The 17,066-nt window shown below is 36.4% G+C and overlaps 1 protein-coding gene across 1 annotated transcript in view; it reads right to left on the minus strand.

The window, feature by feature from the left end:
- LOC138839380 (double-strand-break repair protein rad21-like protein 1) overlaps nucleotides 1-17,066 on the minus strand; it is a 35,030-nt gene that overhangs the window by 15,259 nt on the left and 2,705 nt on the right. The window contains exons 4-13 of the mRNA XM_070038953.1: nucleotides 15,790-15,919; nucleotides 13,581-13,674; nucleotides 11,105-11,223; nucleotides 6,025-6,195; nucleotides 5,262-5,357; nucleotides 3,719-3,820; nucleotides 2,944-3,054; nucleotides 2,201-2,308; nucleotides 1,403-1,513; nucleotides 343-450 (exon numbers count right to left, since the gene is read on the minus strand). Of these exons, the coding sequence (XP_069895054.1) occupies nucleotides 343-450; nucleotides 1,403-1,513; nucleotides 2,201-2,308; nucleotides 2,944-3,054; nucleotides 3,719-3,820; nucleotides 5,262-5,357; nucleotides 6,025-6,195; nucleotides 11,105-11,223; nucleotides 13,581-13,674; nucleotides 15,790-15,919 (1,150 nt within the window). The remainder of the gene's footprint in view (nucleotides 1-342; nucleotides 451-1,402; nucleotides 1,514-2,200; nucleotides 2,309-2,943; nucleotides 3,055-3,718; nucleotides 3,821-5,261; nucleotides 5,358-6,024; nucleotides 6,196-11,104; nucleotides 11,224-13,580; nucleotides 13,675-15,789; nucleotides 15,920-17,066) is intronic.

Here is a 17,066-nt window from a genome sequence, read left to right on the forward strand (position 1 = left end):
TAGAGGGCTATATGAAAACTGAAGTGAAAACTAAATGAAGATTTACATTGCTGAGATCTCACCTGCATTTCTTAGTGTCTTTTAATAGGGACAATGAACAGCTCAGTGAGTTATACTTTTTCAACTGAATTAAGTTTTAGATATTTCAGTTCTCAAACTGGACACAGGACTGAATATTATGAGACAATCATCTCAAACTTCTTTTACCTATTTCTCTTGCTTTATTATAAATATTATTAATACACTGACTCCCTTCTATATTTATTCATGAATTATTCACCTTTCTCAAAGGAGTTAAGGGAATATTATATCAAAGAAAAATATAACACGAATGCCTCTGACCTGATTCGTCACTTAGGTGAAGAGAAAATCCTGTATCTTCAGATGAAAATGTTGTTTCATCCTCTTTTCCACTTTTGGATAGAGATGTATCTTCTGCAGTATCTGATTCTATTAATGCCACCATAAAGTAAGTAGTCAAACATATAGTTATATTATATAGTACAGTACTATATGTGAATAAAATAAAAACGAGCTGGGTGCCAGTCACACATGTCTTTAATCCTAGCTACTCAAGAGTCTGAGATCTGAGGATTGTGATTCAAAACTAGCCCAGGCAAGTAAGTTTGTAAAATACTTATTTCCAATTAACTACCAAAAAGCTGGAAGTGGAGGTTTGATTCAAATGGTAGAGGGCTAGCTTTGAGCAAAAAAAGAAAAAAATGCTCAGAGACAGCACCTAAACCCAGAGTTCAAGTCCCAGGACCAGTACAGAAAAAAAATATGGTTATGTTTCAGAGTGGAAGGCTATATGAAAACTGAAGTGAAAACTACATGAAGATTTTCATTGCTGAGATAGTGTCTAAATTTCTTAGGATCACTTATTTAATAGAGACAATGAAAAGTTCAGTCAGTTAAACTAACAGAATTGTTTTAAATATTTCAGTTTTCAAACTGGACATATGAGACGAACAGAATTAAATATAATGAAACAATCATCTCAAACTTCCTTCACATGTTTTTCCTGCTTTATTACAAATGTTATTACTACACTGACTCCCTTCTATGTTTTCGTAAATTATTCACATGACTCAAAGAAATTAAAGTAGTATTATATCAAATAAAAAATAAAACATGAGCCAGGCACCAGTGGCTCACGCCTGTAATCTTAGCTACTCAGGAGGCTGAGATCTGAGGATCACAGTTCAAAGCCAGCCTGGGCAGGAAAGTCTGTGAAACTCTTATCTCCATCCAGTAAACCACCAGAAAACCAGAAGTGGCGCTGTAGCTCAAATGGTAGAAAGCTAGCCTTGAGCTGTAGAGCTGAGGGACAGCACTCAGGCCCAGAGTTCAAGCCCCACGACCAACAAAAAAATTAAAAAAAAACATGAATGCTTCTGACCTGATACACCATGTACTTGGGCAGTGTATCCTTCTTCTTCATCGTCGTCAGATGAAACTATTATTGTATCCTCTTTTTCACTTTTGGATAGAGAATCATCATCTGGATTTTCTGGTTCATCATTTAATATCACCATAAAAGCAAATAAGAAAACATATAGTTATATTGAGGGTATAATACTATATGTGAATAAAATAAAAACTTGAGCTGAGAGTCCATGGCCCATGCCTGTCCAGTTACTTATTAGAATCTGAAATCAGAGGATAGTGGTTCAACACTAGTCTGAGCAGGAAAGTGTGAGACTCTTATCTCCAAAAGCCAGAAGTGGAGGTTTGGTTCAAGTGGTAGAGTATTAACCTTGAGAAGGAAATAAACCTCAGAGACAGGGCTCAGGTCCTGAGTCCAAGCCCCAGGACCAGCACAGAAAAAAATGGTTATGTTGCAAAGTAGAATGCTCTATGCAAATTGAAGTGAAAACTAATTTAAAACTTACATTGCTGAGATATTATCTGCATTTCTTAGCATAATTTATTTAATAGAGATAATGAAAAGCTCAGTTATCCTGCTTCAACTGAACTAAGTGTTAAAATTTTCAGTTACCAACCTGAGCATATGATTTGAACAGAATTAAATAGCATGAAACAATCATCTTGAACTTCCTTCACACTTTTCTCCTGCTTTATTACAAATGTTATTGCTACACTGACTCTCTTCTATAATTATTCACGAATTATTCACATATCTTAAAGAAATTATTGTATTATATCAAAGAAAAAATAAAACACAAATGCCTCTGACCTGATGCACTGCTTAGTTGAACAACATATCTTTCGTCATCAGATGAAATCATTATTGTATCCTCTTTTTCACTTTTGGATAGAGTTTCATCATCTGGATTTTCTGATTCTATCAATTAATGTCACCATAAAAGTAAATAACAAAACATATGGTTATATTGAGGGTACAATACTATATGTGAATAAAGTGAAAACTTGAGCCAAGAGTCTGAGGCACATGCCTATAATCCTAGCTACTTAGGAAGCTGAGATCGAAGGCTCGTGGTTTGAAGGTAGCCTGGGAAGAAAAGTCTGTGAGACTCTTATCTCCAATGAACTACCTCAAAGCCAGAAGTGGAGGTCTGGTTCAAGTAGTAGAGCCCAAGCCTTGAGTTCAAGCCTCAGGAAGAGTACAGAAAAAAAATATGGTGATGTTGCAAGGTAGAAGGCTATGTATGAATATTGAAGATTTATTTATATTGCTGAGATCTAATCTTTATTTACTTAATAGAGATAATGAAGTTCAGTTATATTTCTTCAACTGAATTAAGTTTTAAATAGTTCACTTCTCAAACTGGACACGATTTTGAACAGGACTGAAGAAGACAATCATCTTGAACTTCCTTCACACTTTTCTCCAGCTTTATTACAAATGTTATTACTACACTGACTTCCTTCTTTAATGTTCCACGAATTAGTCACATATCTAGAAGAAATTAAGATAGTATTATATCAAAGAAAAAATAAAACACAAATGCTTCTGACCTGAAACACTACTACTTCGTTGAATAATTAATTGTTTGTCTTCAGATGAAAATGTTTTTGTACTCTCTTTTTCACTTTTGGATAGAGTTTCATCATCTTGATCATCTGGTTCTATTAATTGTCACCATAAAAGTAAATAAGAAAACATGGTTATACTACATCATACAATATTATATATGAATAAAGTGAAATCTTGAGCCGAGTGCCTGTACACATTCCTATAATCCTAGCTACTCAGGAGACTGAGATCTGAGGATTACAATTCCAAACTAGTCTGGGCAGGAAAGTCTGTGAGACTCAATAACTGCCAAAAACCAGAAGTGGAGGTTTGGCTCAAGTTTGGCTCAAGTGGTAGATCACCAGATGTGAACAAGCACACATGCGCGCGTGCACACACACACACACACACACACACACACACACACACACACGCGCACACACACACACACACACACACACACACACACCAGAGTCTCAAAGACAGTACCCAGGCCTTGAGTTCAAGCTCTACTACCAGCTCAGAGAAAATATGGCTATGTTTCAAAGTCAAAAGTGAAATGAAAATTGAAGTAAACACTAATTGAAGATTTACATTGCTGAGGTCTTATCTGCATTTATTAAAACAATCATCTTGAATTTCCTTCATGTTTTCCCCTGCTTTATTACAAATGTTATTACTACACTAACTTCTATAATGTTTCATGAATTATTCACATACATCAATGAAATTAAAGTAGTGTTATAACAAGGAAAATAAAATACAAATGCCTCTGACCTGATGCACTACTTAGGTGAAGATTAAATCCTTCATCCACAGATGAACTTATTTTTGCCTCCTGTTTTTCACTTTGGGGTACAGATACACCATCTCTAGAATCTGGTTGTGTTATTTAAAGTCACCATAAAAGTAAAAAGGAAAACATATGGTTATGTTGCAGTGCGGAATACTATGTATTAGGCAAAGTGAAAACTAATAAGTTTATACTTTATTACAAATGTTATACTTTATTTGAGGCCTTATATGAATATGTAGAACTGCATATTTAAGAGTGGTAAAGAGGCTCTGTTATACTTTCTGGGAGCCACAATATTTTAGTGAGTCAACTCTACCTTCCTTTTTTAAAAATTGTTATTATAAAGTTGATATACAGAAGATTACAGATAAATGAATCAATGAGTAATGAGTACAATTCTTTTTGAACTATGTCTCCCCTTCCCTCTCCCTCTCTCAGATTTCCCTCTTGTCCTCACCCACAGATATCCAGTTTATTTTCTACATAGTAACTAGTGAGTATCATTGTTGTATTTGTTCATCCTTGTTCCATCCTTTATGTGCCTTCTCTTACCCTCCCAAATACAAATAAAATATCATACAAGACAAAAAGAAAAGAAAAAGCAACAATGGCATCTATAAAAGTGTCACGTTTCCTTTTTGGACATTATCTTCTTTTTTTGTACATGCAATGTCTAAGACTAGGCCACTGTCATAACAGCAGTGAAAACAGTGGTAGCAACTCCAACAAATAATGGACATAAACTAGATATGGCTTCTGGAAATTTTATATTTTACTGAGTCACTTACCAATTGGTACACATAGATTTTTAACTAAGCTTTTACTGCCTAACACTTTTTTTTGGGGGGGGGTCCGGTAGTGGGGCCTGAACTCTGGGCCTGGGCACTGTCCCTCAGCTCTTCAGCTCAAGACTAGCGCTCTACCACTTGAGCCACTGCGCCACTTCCGGCTTTTTTTCTTTTTGCTTATGTGGTGCTGAAGAATAGAACCCAGGGCCTCATGCATGCAAGGCAAGCACTCTACCACTGAGCCACCTTCCCAGCCCCTGCCTAACACTTTTATGTGTTTCCTTTTTATCATTCAAGTAGAAAGCCAATAAAAGATTAAAAACTATGAAAACAAACTGACTCAAGTCATCTGAGATACTTTTGTAAGGATTTCAAGCTGAGAAATTATCTCACATTTAGAATTTCTCTCAAATTGTATAATGTTTATCAAATTATACTGTGTTTTTTATTACCAGGTAACACATATTATTTTCAGAATATGCAAGTATTTTGAAGAATCTTTAAATATAAATTTAAGTTTATACTAAACTCAATCTTGACAAATACTCTTTACTAAACCTTAATTAGCAACCAGTTTCCAACTCTATTTTGTCTGGAGTCAGATAAAAGAATTTGATGGAAATATTCTTTATAATTTTTCACTCTCTGGTATTCCTACTTAAATTCAGAAATTATATGGTTTATTTTCAGTATCAGTATCTTTTCACTTTCTACACATATAAATACTTCAACATACCTGTTGTTCTACCAGGAAATTTAAGAAGAAATGAAGTGTCTGTGGTCAAATATATGTCATTGACCAATCCACCATCAACATTTCGCAATATATTGTCTTTAAAAATACAGGAAATACCATTGTCATGCACATTTCAATATGTCATTTGTAGACTAAACATTTATTAACATTAGTTTACCCAAGGCATGGGGAAAGGATAATCACACTTTTAATACAAAGTGGAAATTTCTAATAAAATATATTTGATATACACAGTTTAGTCTTTAAAATATACATTGAGAAATTAATCTAAGATTTTGTCTACTTTATGTTTATCATTTTATACTTATAACATAAATATAAAATTTTAATATATACATATAATATAAATATATATAAATATAAAAAGATAGTATCTAATCCTAGAATGATCATTGAGGCTAGTCATCCATAATTTATGTTAACTGAGACTGTTTTCAACAAACAGTTGAATACATTTTTAATGGATATATTAACTTAGCTTCTCCACTAATTAGGAATTTGTAAAAACAAAAAAAAGGACAGTAGTTTTTAAGCTCTATGGAAAATGTGTTTAACCACATAATTACTTATTTAAGCCTAGCCATATCTTAAACTTCTTTGTAATGTTCAAGTAAAAAATTAATTGTCCTACATATAACATGTAAGCTTATCTGATATTTCATTTTGTAAAAAAATTTACTGATACATTGTAGTAACTTAATTGAAACAACTATTTTACTTTTATTTATTTTATTTAGCCTACCAATCATTGCTTCTGCAACTCCTCCATCTCCAAATCCATCAGGACTATCAAAGAACAAAGAATCTCCTCCAAAGAAGTTTCTAGTACTACGGTCAACTGAAGGGCTACTGGAGCTCATCAATGTCTTATCTTCAGACAACCTACGTTTTCTTGAAACTTCAGATCTGTCCCCTAAATAAAAAAATATCATTAATTCTAAGTTCATCATTGCATCTCTTTTTTCTGGTCAGTCGTGGGGTTGAACTCTGGGCTTGGGCACTGTACCTGCACTCTTCAGCTCAAGGCGAGTGCTCTACCGCTTGAGCTACAGCACCACTGCTAAGTTCATCATAGAAACATACTTTTTGTTGTTGTTGTTGGTCGTGGGGCCTGAACTCTGGGCCTGTGTGCTGTCCCTCAGCTCTTCAGCTCAAGGCTAGCACTCTACCACTTGAGCCACCGCACCACTTCTGGCTTTTTCTGCATATGTGGAGTTGAGGATTTGAACCCAGGGCCTCATGCATGCAAGGCAAGCACTCTACCACTGAGCCACCTTCCAAGCCCCAGAAACATTTTTTCTGTGTACTGGCACTCTGCCACTTAAGCCACAGCTCCACTTCCAACTTTTTGGTAGTTTACTGGAGATAAGAGTCTCACAGACTTTCCTGCCCAGGCTGACTTCAAACCATGATCCTCAGATCTCAGCTTTCTGAGTACCTAGGATTACAAGCTTGAGCCGCCAGCACCTGGCAGAAACAACTTTGAGTTGGAAGTAAATTGAAATGTCATCTAGTATAATCCAGCCTCTTTCATGAATGAAAAAAGCAAAGGTGGAAAAATTTTGAATTATACAGCTGAAGAGATTCAATCAGTAGGTTCTACATTTTGGAGTTAATATTCTTAGTAATGTAAAGGGTAACAAATACCAAACACTAGGCATAGTTTATAACTGATATAATTTGTGTGTGTATGTGTGTGTGCACACACACACACACGCCTGTACTGAGATCAGGGCTAGGAGCTGTCCCTGAGTTTTTGTCTCCAAGGGTACTGCTCTGCCACTTGAGCCATAGCTCAATTTCCAGGTTTTTTTTTGTAGTTTGAGTCTTACAAGCATTCTTGCCTAGTGAACCACAATGCCTGGGTCTCAGTTTCTCAAGTAGCTAGGTGTGAGCCATTAGTGCCAGGCATTTCAGATGTTTTTAAAGTCAATTAACATGACTACAAAGCCAATAGAAAGCATAGTAGAAAGTGATCCTAAAATTTCATGCCTAAATAGTAGAATTTTCAGAGACATTGGGCAGTTGAGAAAGTGATTACGTATTTGCCAGTAAGTTATAACAACAGACCATTTTACTCAAAGTATGACCTGTGAATGGGTGCTAGTTTATAATACAGTAAATATAACAATTACAGTAAATATAACAATTAGTGCTTAGACAGTTTTATAACAATTGACAGGATAATTATATATATATATATATATAGAGAGAGAGAGAGAGAGAGAGAGATAGAGAGAGAGAGAGAGAGAGAGAGAGGGAGAGAGAGACTCCATAAGAGCTTGAGGTTTGATTAAAATTGTAGACCCATTTTTCAATTCTAGTAATTCATTACTTTATATGAAAATAAAATAAATACAAACACACTGAAAATTGACAAAACATTATAAAAGGATTTTTGAATCACATATTGTTTATGAAATACAACTACAGATAGCAAGAGATAAAGCAGTAGTGAGGGTAAGAAGTGCAGATTAGAGGTATAACTTCAGCATTGCTTTCTTAAACTCCCATCCCCATTCTGACCTATAACAGGTTTAGGCAAACTTTCTTCTATGCTTGATTTTGTGGTCAGATAAGGTGGCTCAATACTTTAATTCTAGTTATTCCCAATGTTGAGAAAAGGGTGACCTTTTTAAAGACCAGTCTGGGCAAGGTTTGTGAGAGCTCATCTCAACAGTAAAAGCTGGGTGTAAATGTTATTCAAGCTACAGAGAGAATAATAAATAGGATTGTGATTCAGACAGTCTGGGAAAAAAACACAAGACCTATTATCAAAAATAACCAAAGCATCCTCAATACAATAAAGGCTGTATATGACAAACCTACAGCCAGCATTATACTCAATGGTGAAAAACTAAAGCCATTTCCTCTTAACTCAGGAACAAGACAAGGATGCCCACTCTCTCCACTTCTCTTCAATCTAGTATTAGAATGCCTAGCTACAGCAATAAGACAAGATGCAGACATAAAGGGGATCCAAATAAGGAAAGAAGAAATAAAACTCTCCCTCTTTGCAGATGACATGATCTTGTATTTAAAGAATCCCATAGACTCCACTCCCAAATTACTCAAGCTGATTCAAAACTTTGGCAAAGTAGCAGGTTATAAAATTAACCCCCCAAAATCAATGGCTTTTCTGTATGCCAACAATGAGAAAAGTGTGGCTGAAATTAGGAAAGCAACTCCATTTGTAATAGCCCCACAAAAAATAAAATACCTAGGAATTAACTTAACTAAAGAAGTGAAGGACCTATATGATGAAAACTTTAAAATCTTGAAAAAGGAAATCAACACAGAACTTAAAAAATGGCACAACCTCCCATGCTCCTGGATTGGCAAGATTAACATCGTGAAAATGGCAATACTTCCCAAGGCTATCTACAAATTCAACGCAATACCAATCAAAATTCCACCCTCATTCTTCAAGGAAATAGAAGAGGCAATCCAAAAATTCATATGGAACAATAGAAGACCCCGAAGAGCAAAAACACTTCTCAACGGAAAGAACACTGCTGGAGGAATATCAATACCAAATTTCAAACTCTACTATAAAGCCATAGTAATCAAAACAGCTTGGTATTGGCATAAGAACAGACCTCAGGACCAATGGAATAGAATTGAAAACCCAGAAATGAACCTACAGACCTATAGCCATCTAATCTTCGATAAGGATGCTAAAACAATAGAATGGAAGAAAGACAGCCTCTTCAGTAAATGGTGCTGGCAAAATTGGTTAACTACATGTAGAAAACTAAAGCTAGATCCTTATATATCACCCTGCACCAGAATCAACTCCAAATGGATCAAAGACCTTGAACTCAAAGCAGACACTCTGAAAACATTACAGGATGGAATAGGAGAAACCCTAGGTCTCCTTGGCTCAGGCCGAAATTTTCTGAATAGAGACCCGGAAACACAACAAATCAAAGAAAGGTTGGACAAATGGGATTGCATAAGGTTGCAAAGCTTCTGCAGGGCAAATGACATAGCTAGCAAGATCAATAGAAAGCCCACCGATTGGGAGAAGATCTTTACTAGCCATACAACGGACAAGGGTCTCATATCTAAAATATACTTGGAACTCAAAAAATTAAACCACCCAACAACAAATCCTCAAAGAAACAACTGCCCAATAAATAAGTGGGTGAAAGACTTAAAGAGAAGCTTCTCTGAAGAAGAAAGAAGGATGGCCATTAGACACATGAAGAAATGTTCAACATCCCTAGCCATAAAAGAAATGCAAATCAAAACAACATTGAGATATCACCTCACTCCAGTTAGAACAGCAAAAATCAAGAACTCTAACAACAACAGATGCTGGAGGGGATGTGGACAGAAAGGAACCTTACTTCATTGTTGGTGGGAATGTAAACTTGTTCAACCACTTTGGAAAGCAGTATGGAGGTTCCTCAAAAGACTTCACATAGATCTCCCCTATGATCCAGCAATCCCACTTTTGGGTATTTACCCAAATGTTTACAAACAAGACCACACTAAAGCTACCAGCACAACTATGTTTATTGCAGCATTATTTACCATAGCTAAGATATGGAACCAACCCAGAAGCCCCTCAGTAGATGAATGGATCAAGAAAATGTGGTATATATACACAATGGAATTCTATGCCTCCATCAGAAAGAATGACATTTCCCCATTTGTTAGGAAATGGAAAGGCTTGGAAAAAATTATATTAAGTGAAGTAAGCCAGGCCCAAAGAAACATAGGGCCCATGGTTTCCCTTATTTGCAATATCTAGTATAGGTATGAGTCAAGCGGAAAAGATCAGATAATGTGATGTTAGGAAAACGAACCCTTAAATATGTATTTTAATGTTTTCGTTTCTTTCATGCATGTGTTTCTAACGCATTTATAAGATTATTTCTTTGTTGCTTTGTATGTCCCTCCCCCACAGTGTAACCCCCGCTTTCACTTTATTTGATGTCAGTATAACATGTGGAGGAGAGGGGGACAAACAAGTCGTTTAAGGATTCAGGTGGACCTGTTGTAACAAGGAGAATTACAAAATGTCATGTCAAAGCAAGCTTTACAATGTCGGAGTGGGGGGGGAGGGGGGTATGATTGGGTGGGGGGGAGGGGGGAGGCTGGGAAGGGAGGTGAAGGGTAAACAAAGGAGGAGGCTGCAATGCTTGGTAAGAAATGTATGCATTATCCTGCCAATGTAATTGTAACCCCTCTGTACAGTATGTTCTCAAATAAAATAAAATTAAAAAAAATAACCAAAGCAAAAATATGTGTATGAGGGGCTCAATTAATAGAACCCTTGTCTAATAAGCTCAAGGCTCTGAGCTGAAACTCCATTACTGCTCCTGCAAATCAGGTTTTATGGTATAATCAATGTGTGATAATCATTCAGTGTGATAATAGTTCCTCCAAACCCTAAGCTGATTTAAAATTTATATGTAATAATTGATCTTTGTCACACGCTGGAAGAAATACAGTATTTTATGTAGTATATGTATAAAACCTTTTATATATGTTAGCTATAGTATCTGTCTGTCTCTCTCCAAGGATGAAGTTCTGCGAGGACAGGAACTACTCTGCACAGGTACTGTACATGTCCACAACAGAACCTGACATATAGTAGGAATTCAATAAAAGGTTTTATACTGGAAAAGGGAGAATACTCTAAGACCTGAGACTGACATTGTTACTAAAACAAGGCAAGGAAAATTTTATCATTTGCTACCTTTATACATGAAAATATGCATTATATAGATATTTCTACTGGCATTGTTTCAGTATAAATTGCAAATACAACTGGTTATAACTTACAGTTTTGACTTCTCATATATACCCACCAAAGCTAATAGGTTCAACAGGTAGATAATAGCTACATTCTTCTCTAAGGGTAATTTCTTCTGGTCTGCTTTGATGCCGACTAAAAAATTCTTGAAGAGTAGTATCACTACAGAAAAAGCTAAGTTTTGGAGAAAGTAGATTAAAAAATGATTTTATAGCACACTGAAAATATCTAAAACATAACCTGCTTTATTATTTTTAAAATGCACGAGAGTTTTATTTATAAACACCAAGTTTTAACTTACGTTATGTACAAATTATTTCCAAGCTGCCAAACTCAGTGCTGGTTTTGTCTTTACCCTAATTCTTGCTCTTATTTACAGACTTCGAAGAGACATTCACTCCTACTATCTCTTAAATATGTGTGTCCCATCCAAATCTATATGTTAGAACTAATCATTGTGATGATGGTATTAGTCCTTTGTGAGATGACCAGGTCATGATAGCTCTGCCTTTATGAATGGTATTAGTACCCTTATTACGAGGCATTAGGCTGCTTTCACCATGAGAAGATACAAGACTGACATCTATGATCCAAGATACAAACTTGCAATAGACACGGAATCATTTTGACTTTTGTCTACCCAGGTTTTGGGGATACTATAACAAAATAAATTGCGCTGAGTAATTTATAAACAACAGAAGCTCTTTGAGCTCATTGATGTGCAGTTTTGGAAATCCAAAATCAGGGTTGCATCAGATTTAGTGCCTGCTTTTCATAGAGGGCCTTCTTGTTCTAGTCTCAGGTTGTAGAAGGTGTAAGGAAGCTTCCTCCAGCCTCTTTTTCAAGGGCACTGATCCTATACACAAAGGCCTTCACAACTTAATCATCCTCAAAATCCCCATTTTTTAATATTATCACCTTAGAGATTAGGTTTGAGCATCTGAATCTAGGGCAAAGCATACATTGAGACCAAAACTATTTATTATTCAAAACCTAAGTTTCTTCTCCCTCCTCTTTTAAAATCTGTCATCCCCTAGATGTCCTTTATTTATTAAGTACTAACGTCATCTTCATGCCCCAAATCAGTCATCATTTGTTTCTTTCCCTCAGAGCCATTTTAAATTTATCAGCAAATACTAGGGGTTCTGTCTTCCACACATAACCATCATATGACTGGTACAACCTTCCTAAGATGGAAGGCTTAGAACTGATAAGAGATACTGTCTTCTCTCAGCTGGTCATCTTACTACAATAATATTCTTACAGATTCTCTGCCTCCTTTCCTTCTTACAGTAAGCAGCCAGAGACAGTATGGTGAACTCAAGCCAGATCTGACCATATCACTATTCAAAACTTGCCTGTTACCTCTCTGAGAAAAATAAAAGTCCCACTGTATCCTGAAATGCCCTACACCTCCTGTACCTCCTGCTACTCCTCTGACCTCATTTGTCTACCACTCAACCCTTACCCCCTCCATTCCTATCTCATTTGTTTTATTTCTATTCCTTAAACATGTCCAATGTGCCTAAGGACCTTTTCATTTGTTCTATTTGGAACATTCTTGCTCCACATTACTGAATGACTTGTTCCTTTAGCTCTTTTGGGTTTCTATAATTATCTTAGTAGAAAATCCTTTCTTGACTATCCCAGTACTATTTTTTTGCTTTTAAATTCCTTTCATATTTATTATCTACATCTCCTGTAATACTGTATCTATACTTGTAAATTTTGGGGTTTTTTTTTGTCAGTTGTGGGCCTGAACTCTGGGCCTGGGCACTGTCCCTCAGCTCTTCAGCTCAAGGTTAGCCCTCTACCACTTGAGCCACAGCCCCACTTCCGGCTTTTTCTGCTTATGTGGTGCTGAGGAATCAAACCCAGGGCCTCATGCATGCAAGGCAAGCACTCTACCACTGAGCCACCTTCCCAGCCCACTTGTAAATTTTTTTGTTAGTCTATTCCAAATTCATAAGACCAGGAGTGGAGGGGTTGTGTGTTGTGTGTTGGTTCTGGGGCTTACTCTCAGGGCCTAGGCACTGTCCCTGGGCTTTTTTCTTTTTCCCTCAAGGCTAGCGTTCTTCCACTTGAACCACAGCTCCACTTCTGGTTTTATAGTGGTTAATTGGAGCTAAGAGTCTCACGGACTTTACTGCCAAATCTGGTTTCAAACTGCCATTCTCAAATCTCAGCCTCCTAAATAGCCGGGATGAGAGGAGTAAGCCACTGACACCTGGAAAGTGTGTTTTTTATTCATTATGATCTCTTCTTTAATACCTAGAACAGTGCTTGGCACAGGAAAGGCAAAGTGAATAGTTACTGAATGTATACATATATTTTCAATATTGCAACCTTCATTTAGTAATTACAATGATGCATTTTATCATACTTTCCAACGTTAGGCTAAACTTAAAACTTTACAACTATACCTATACTGGTTCCGTTTTTACTTACATTCCATCTACTGCCATGCAATCTGAATATGAAAATAATACAAAATCTAGAAAATCAAACGGAAGGGAAATAAAGTAATTTACTCTGTAAAATGGCTTTCAAAATCATGAAATTCTTCTCTTAATGTAATACTATCGTAGTCTGCTTCAAGCTTCTCTTTGGGGAGATCAAGAATTTCTGAAAAAGAATTTACAGAAGCATATGCAATTAGTAATGATGCTGTATAAAATAAGGGAATTCCCAGTTAAATCTTTATTGTTCCCCACTAGACTGTTGCTCACTCTCTTTACCTGGTTTCCCTGTATCCCATCCCTGCCCCTCTGCAGTCCACTCTATAAATCAACCAGCATAACAGTTTTCAAAAGCAAACATGCTAGAAAATGTTTTAGCAATTTTCCCTCTGTGTAAATAGAATCCAAATTCTACCTGAGACCTCTTCATCCCCGCAAGACTATTAGGCATAATTAAGGACACTTACCTGCTCATTATACTCCCTGAAAAAGTCAATTTTTTAAATCTTCTTTGCTATTGGAATTTCATCAGTCTAGTTTGCCGTTCTTAGATACTTTTCCCACTATTGGATAGTTTTCCTTTTATAAGTCTGAGCTTTCTGACACCTCTTAAGTGCTTTTCCTAACTACTCCAACAAAAGTAAACTTGGCAGTTATGTTGCTTACTCCATTTATTTTCCATGATAGCACAAACACAATCTATTATTTTAATAAGTTGTTAGTACTTATGAAGATACAAGGGCTTCAACTCAGGGCCTCTCACTCTCATTGGAGTTTCTTGCTGTGGTTGGTACTTTATCACTTGAGCCATACCTCTGGTCTGGCATTTTGCTAGTTAACTGGAGATGGAGTCTCATGGGTATTTGTCTGACCTGGCTTCAATCCTCAGTCCTCCAGGTCTCACTCCTGAGTAACTAGATTACAGGCATGAGACATCAGCACCTGGCCTATTTTAATGAATTTTAATTTTTCAATTATTTAATGTTCTTACCAGATTGACAGAAACCTTACTTATTTGTGTTTATATCTCAGAGTTCAATGTCTTCAGTATAAAGTATGAGATTAATAAATACCTGGAGAATATATTTAAAAGCAAATAATAGGAGAGCCATATTGTATATGAACATAAATCTGCCAAAACACACTATAAGTATTTTAAATAAAGAACATAAAAATAAGCAGTATTACTTCAAAAACAACTGATTAAGGAATTGGTATGTGTACAGCACTAAGGTATTTAGAAAATAAGCTGGGCACCAGTAGTTCACACCTGAATCCTAGGTACCTAGGGAAATGAATCTGGATAGACTGTGGCTAGAAGCCAGCCTAAGCAGAAAAGCTCATAAGACCCCTTCTCAACTAATACCTGGATTTGGTGCCACAGGGTTGTCATTTTAGCTTCCTGAGATGCTAAGGGAGGATCAAGATACAGTTAAGTACAGAGGAGCAATGTTCATGAACCCTCATCTCAAGGGCCAGAAGCTTGGTATAATAGGGCTTACCTGTCAACCCAGCTAGATAGAGGGGCCTAAAATAGGCAGATTTAAAGCAGCAGCATGATCAGGCAGGAAGAGAGAGAACCTATCTCAAAATAGCCAATGAGACAAAAAGGACTAGTGATGGAGCTCATCAGGAGAAACCCTGCCTAGCAAAAAATATATTCAGGAAATGGCTATAACAAAAAAGTTTCTTTCAAGGAGCTTGAAGGTTAGTGATACAGATCTGAATCTAAATAACCATGGTACAAAGCAAAAAATTATGAATGATCTCAAAGTGGAACCTATACTTTCAAGGCACAATATATTTAAAACACATAAAGCTCTAGCATTTCAGAAGGCAGTAATTTTGATGTCATTTAATAAAAGAGACAAAATGTAGAATATTAAAAAGTCTAAAAGCAATGGCAGTTACTGATATTTATATGCAGTCAATTACACTACTTCTAATTCCTCTCACAAAGGCCAAATTATATGACAAACTGAAGGAACTATTAAAACAAAGGCAGTTTCTAACACAAAAGTGGTGTCTTTAAGTATATTTATTACATAAGTACACAGGAACATTACCAGTTTTGGAAATTTTAAACTTTTCCGCAGATATAAGAATGGAACAAGAGAGAGAATATAATTTGTTCTTAACTATGAAAACAGATTTAGTCAAAATGAAGCTTAATTCACTATACTCATCTGGAACTACAGCATGCTGCCAATGAAAAGAGCCTATCCCACACAAAAATGCAAAAGAAAACCGAAAGTGAGACAAATTAATATTGCATCATTACCTGGTTCCAATAATTTCTGCATTTGAGTAAATACTTTTTTGCAGTCTGTCAAAAGGTATTTGGCCTTCCTGTTAAGGATGCGAACAGCTCCCAAAAGAAGATGCCCTGAAGTCCGAAGTGCAATTTTCACCTTTCAATAATTTGCAAAATGTTAGAATAATAAAAAGTAGGTCCATATGTCCTGCTCTGAAATCATAAGAATTTCTTGTTTTAAAAAGCATTTTGGGCCGGGTGCCAGTGTCTCATGTCTCAATCCTAGCTACTGAGGAGACTGAGAAGTGAGGATCACAGTTTGAAACCAGCCCAGCCAGAAAAGTCCTTGTGAGACTCTCATCCCTAATTAACCACTCAAAAACCAGAAGGAGCGCCATGGCCCTAAGTGGTAGAGCACTAGCCTTGAGCTAAATAGCTCAGGGTCAGTGCTTAGGCCCTGAGTTCAAACCCCACAACTGACAAAATAAAAAAGCAGTTTGGATTTCTATTTAAAGTAAGTCACTTAGCACTTACCTAATAAAGTTATTCACTTTGGGGGGGGGGTTATCCAACAAGGGTAATGTCATGTGACATTTATGTGAAATATGCTATCAATATTATGAGAAGAACATAAACTCTGCATTCAGGTAAACGGGTTCAAGCCTTGGTTCAGTTGCTGGCGCTGAGTTATTTTAAGCTTCCAACTTCAGTTTAGTAAAAATGACTACAATTTTATGTACTTATTTTGTACCTAACATTCAAAGAGCTTTCCATACACTAACACTTAATTTTGTCCCCTATTTATAGAAGGAAAAACTCAGGCCCAGATGTGTTAAGTGGTATTCCAAACAAAAGTACTACAATTATTAACTAAGGAAGTAAGGATTAAGTATAAATTTGACCAACTCAAAAGTTCCTACTAACCATCACACTTTGTGGAATCTCAAAGAGATTGAGAAGACTAAGTAAACTAGCAAGGGTAAAGTTTAGCCCAGGAACTAACATACTGAAGCCTTTCAATTGTAACTGAAAATACTTGTACTTAACCTATAAAAATATTGAAATACTTAATGCAGATTCTAATAGCTTTGTATGTGTGTGCGCTCGCGCGTGCGTGCTTGCGTGTGTGTGTGTGTGTGTGTGTGTGTGTGTGTGTGTGTGTGTGTGTGTGTAGGTCCTGGGGCTTGGCTCTATCCTCGAGCTTTCCCCCCCCCCCCAAGGCTAATTCTCTGCAACTTGAGCCACAACTCCACTTCCGGCTTTTTTGGAGCAAAAAGTCTCACAACTTTCATGCCCAGGCTGGC

The sequence above is a fragment of the Dipodomys merriami genome, unplaced genomic scaffold (assembly GCF_024711535.1).
Source record: "Dipodomys merriami isolate MVZ:Mamm:240054 unplaced genomic scaffold, mDipMer1.0.p SCAF_3, whole genome shotgun sequence".
In the NCBI taxonomy this organism is placed as follows: Eukaryota; Metazoa; Chordata; class Mammalia; order Rodentia; family Heteromyidae; genus Dipodomys; species Dipodomys merriami.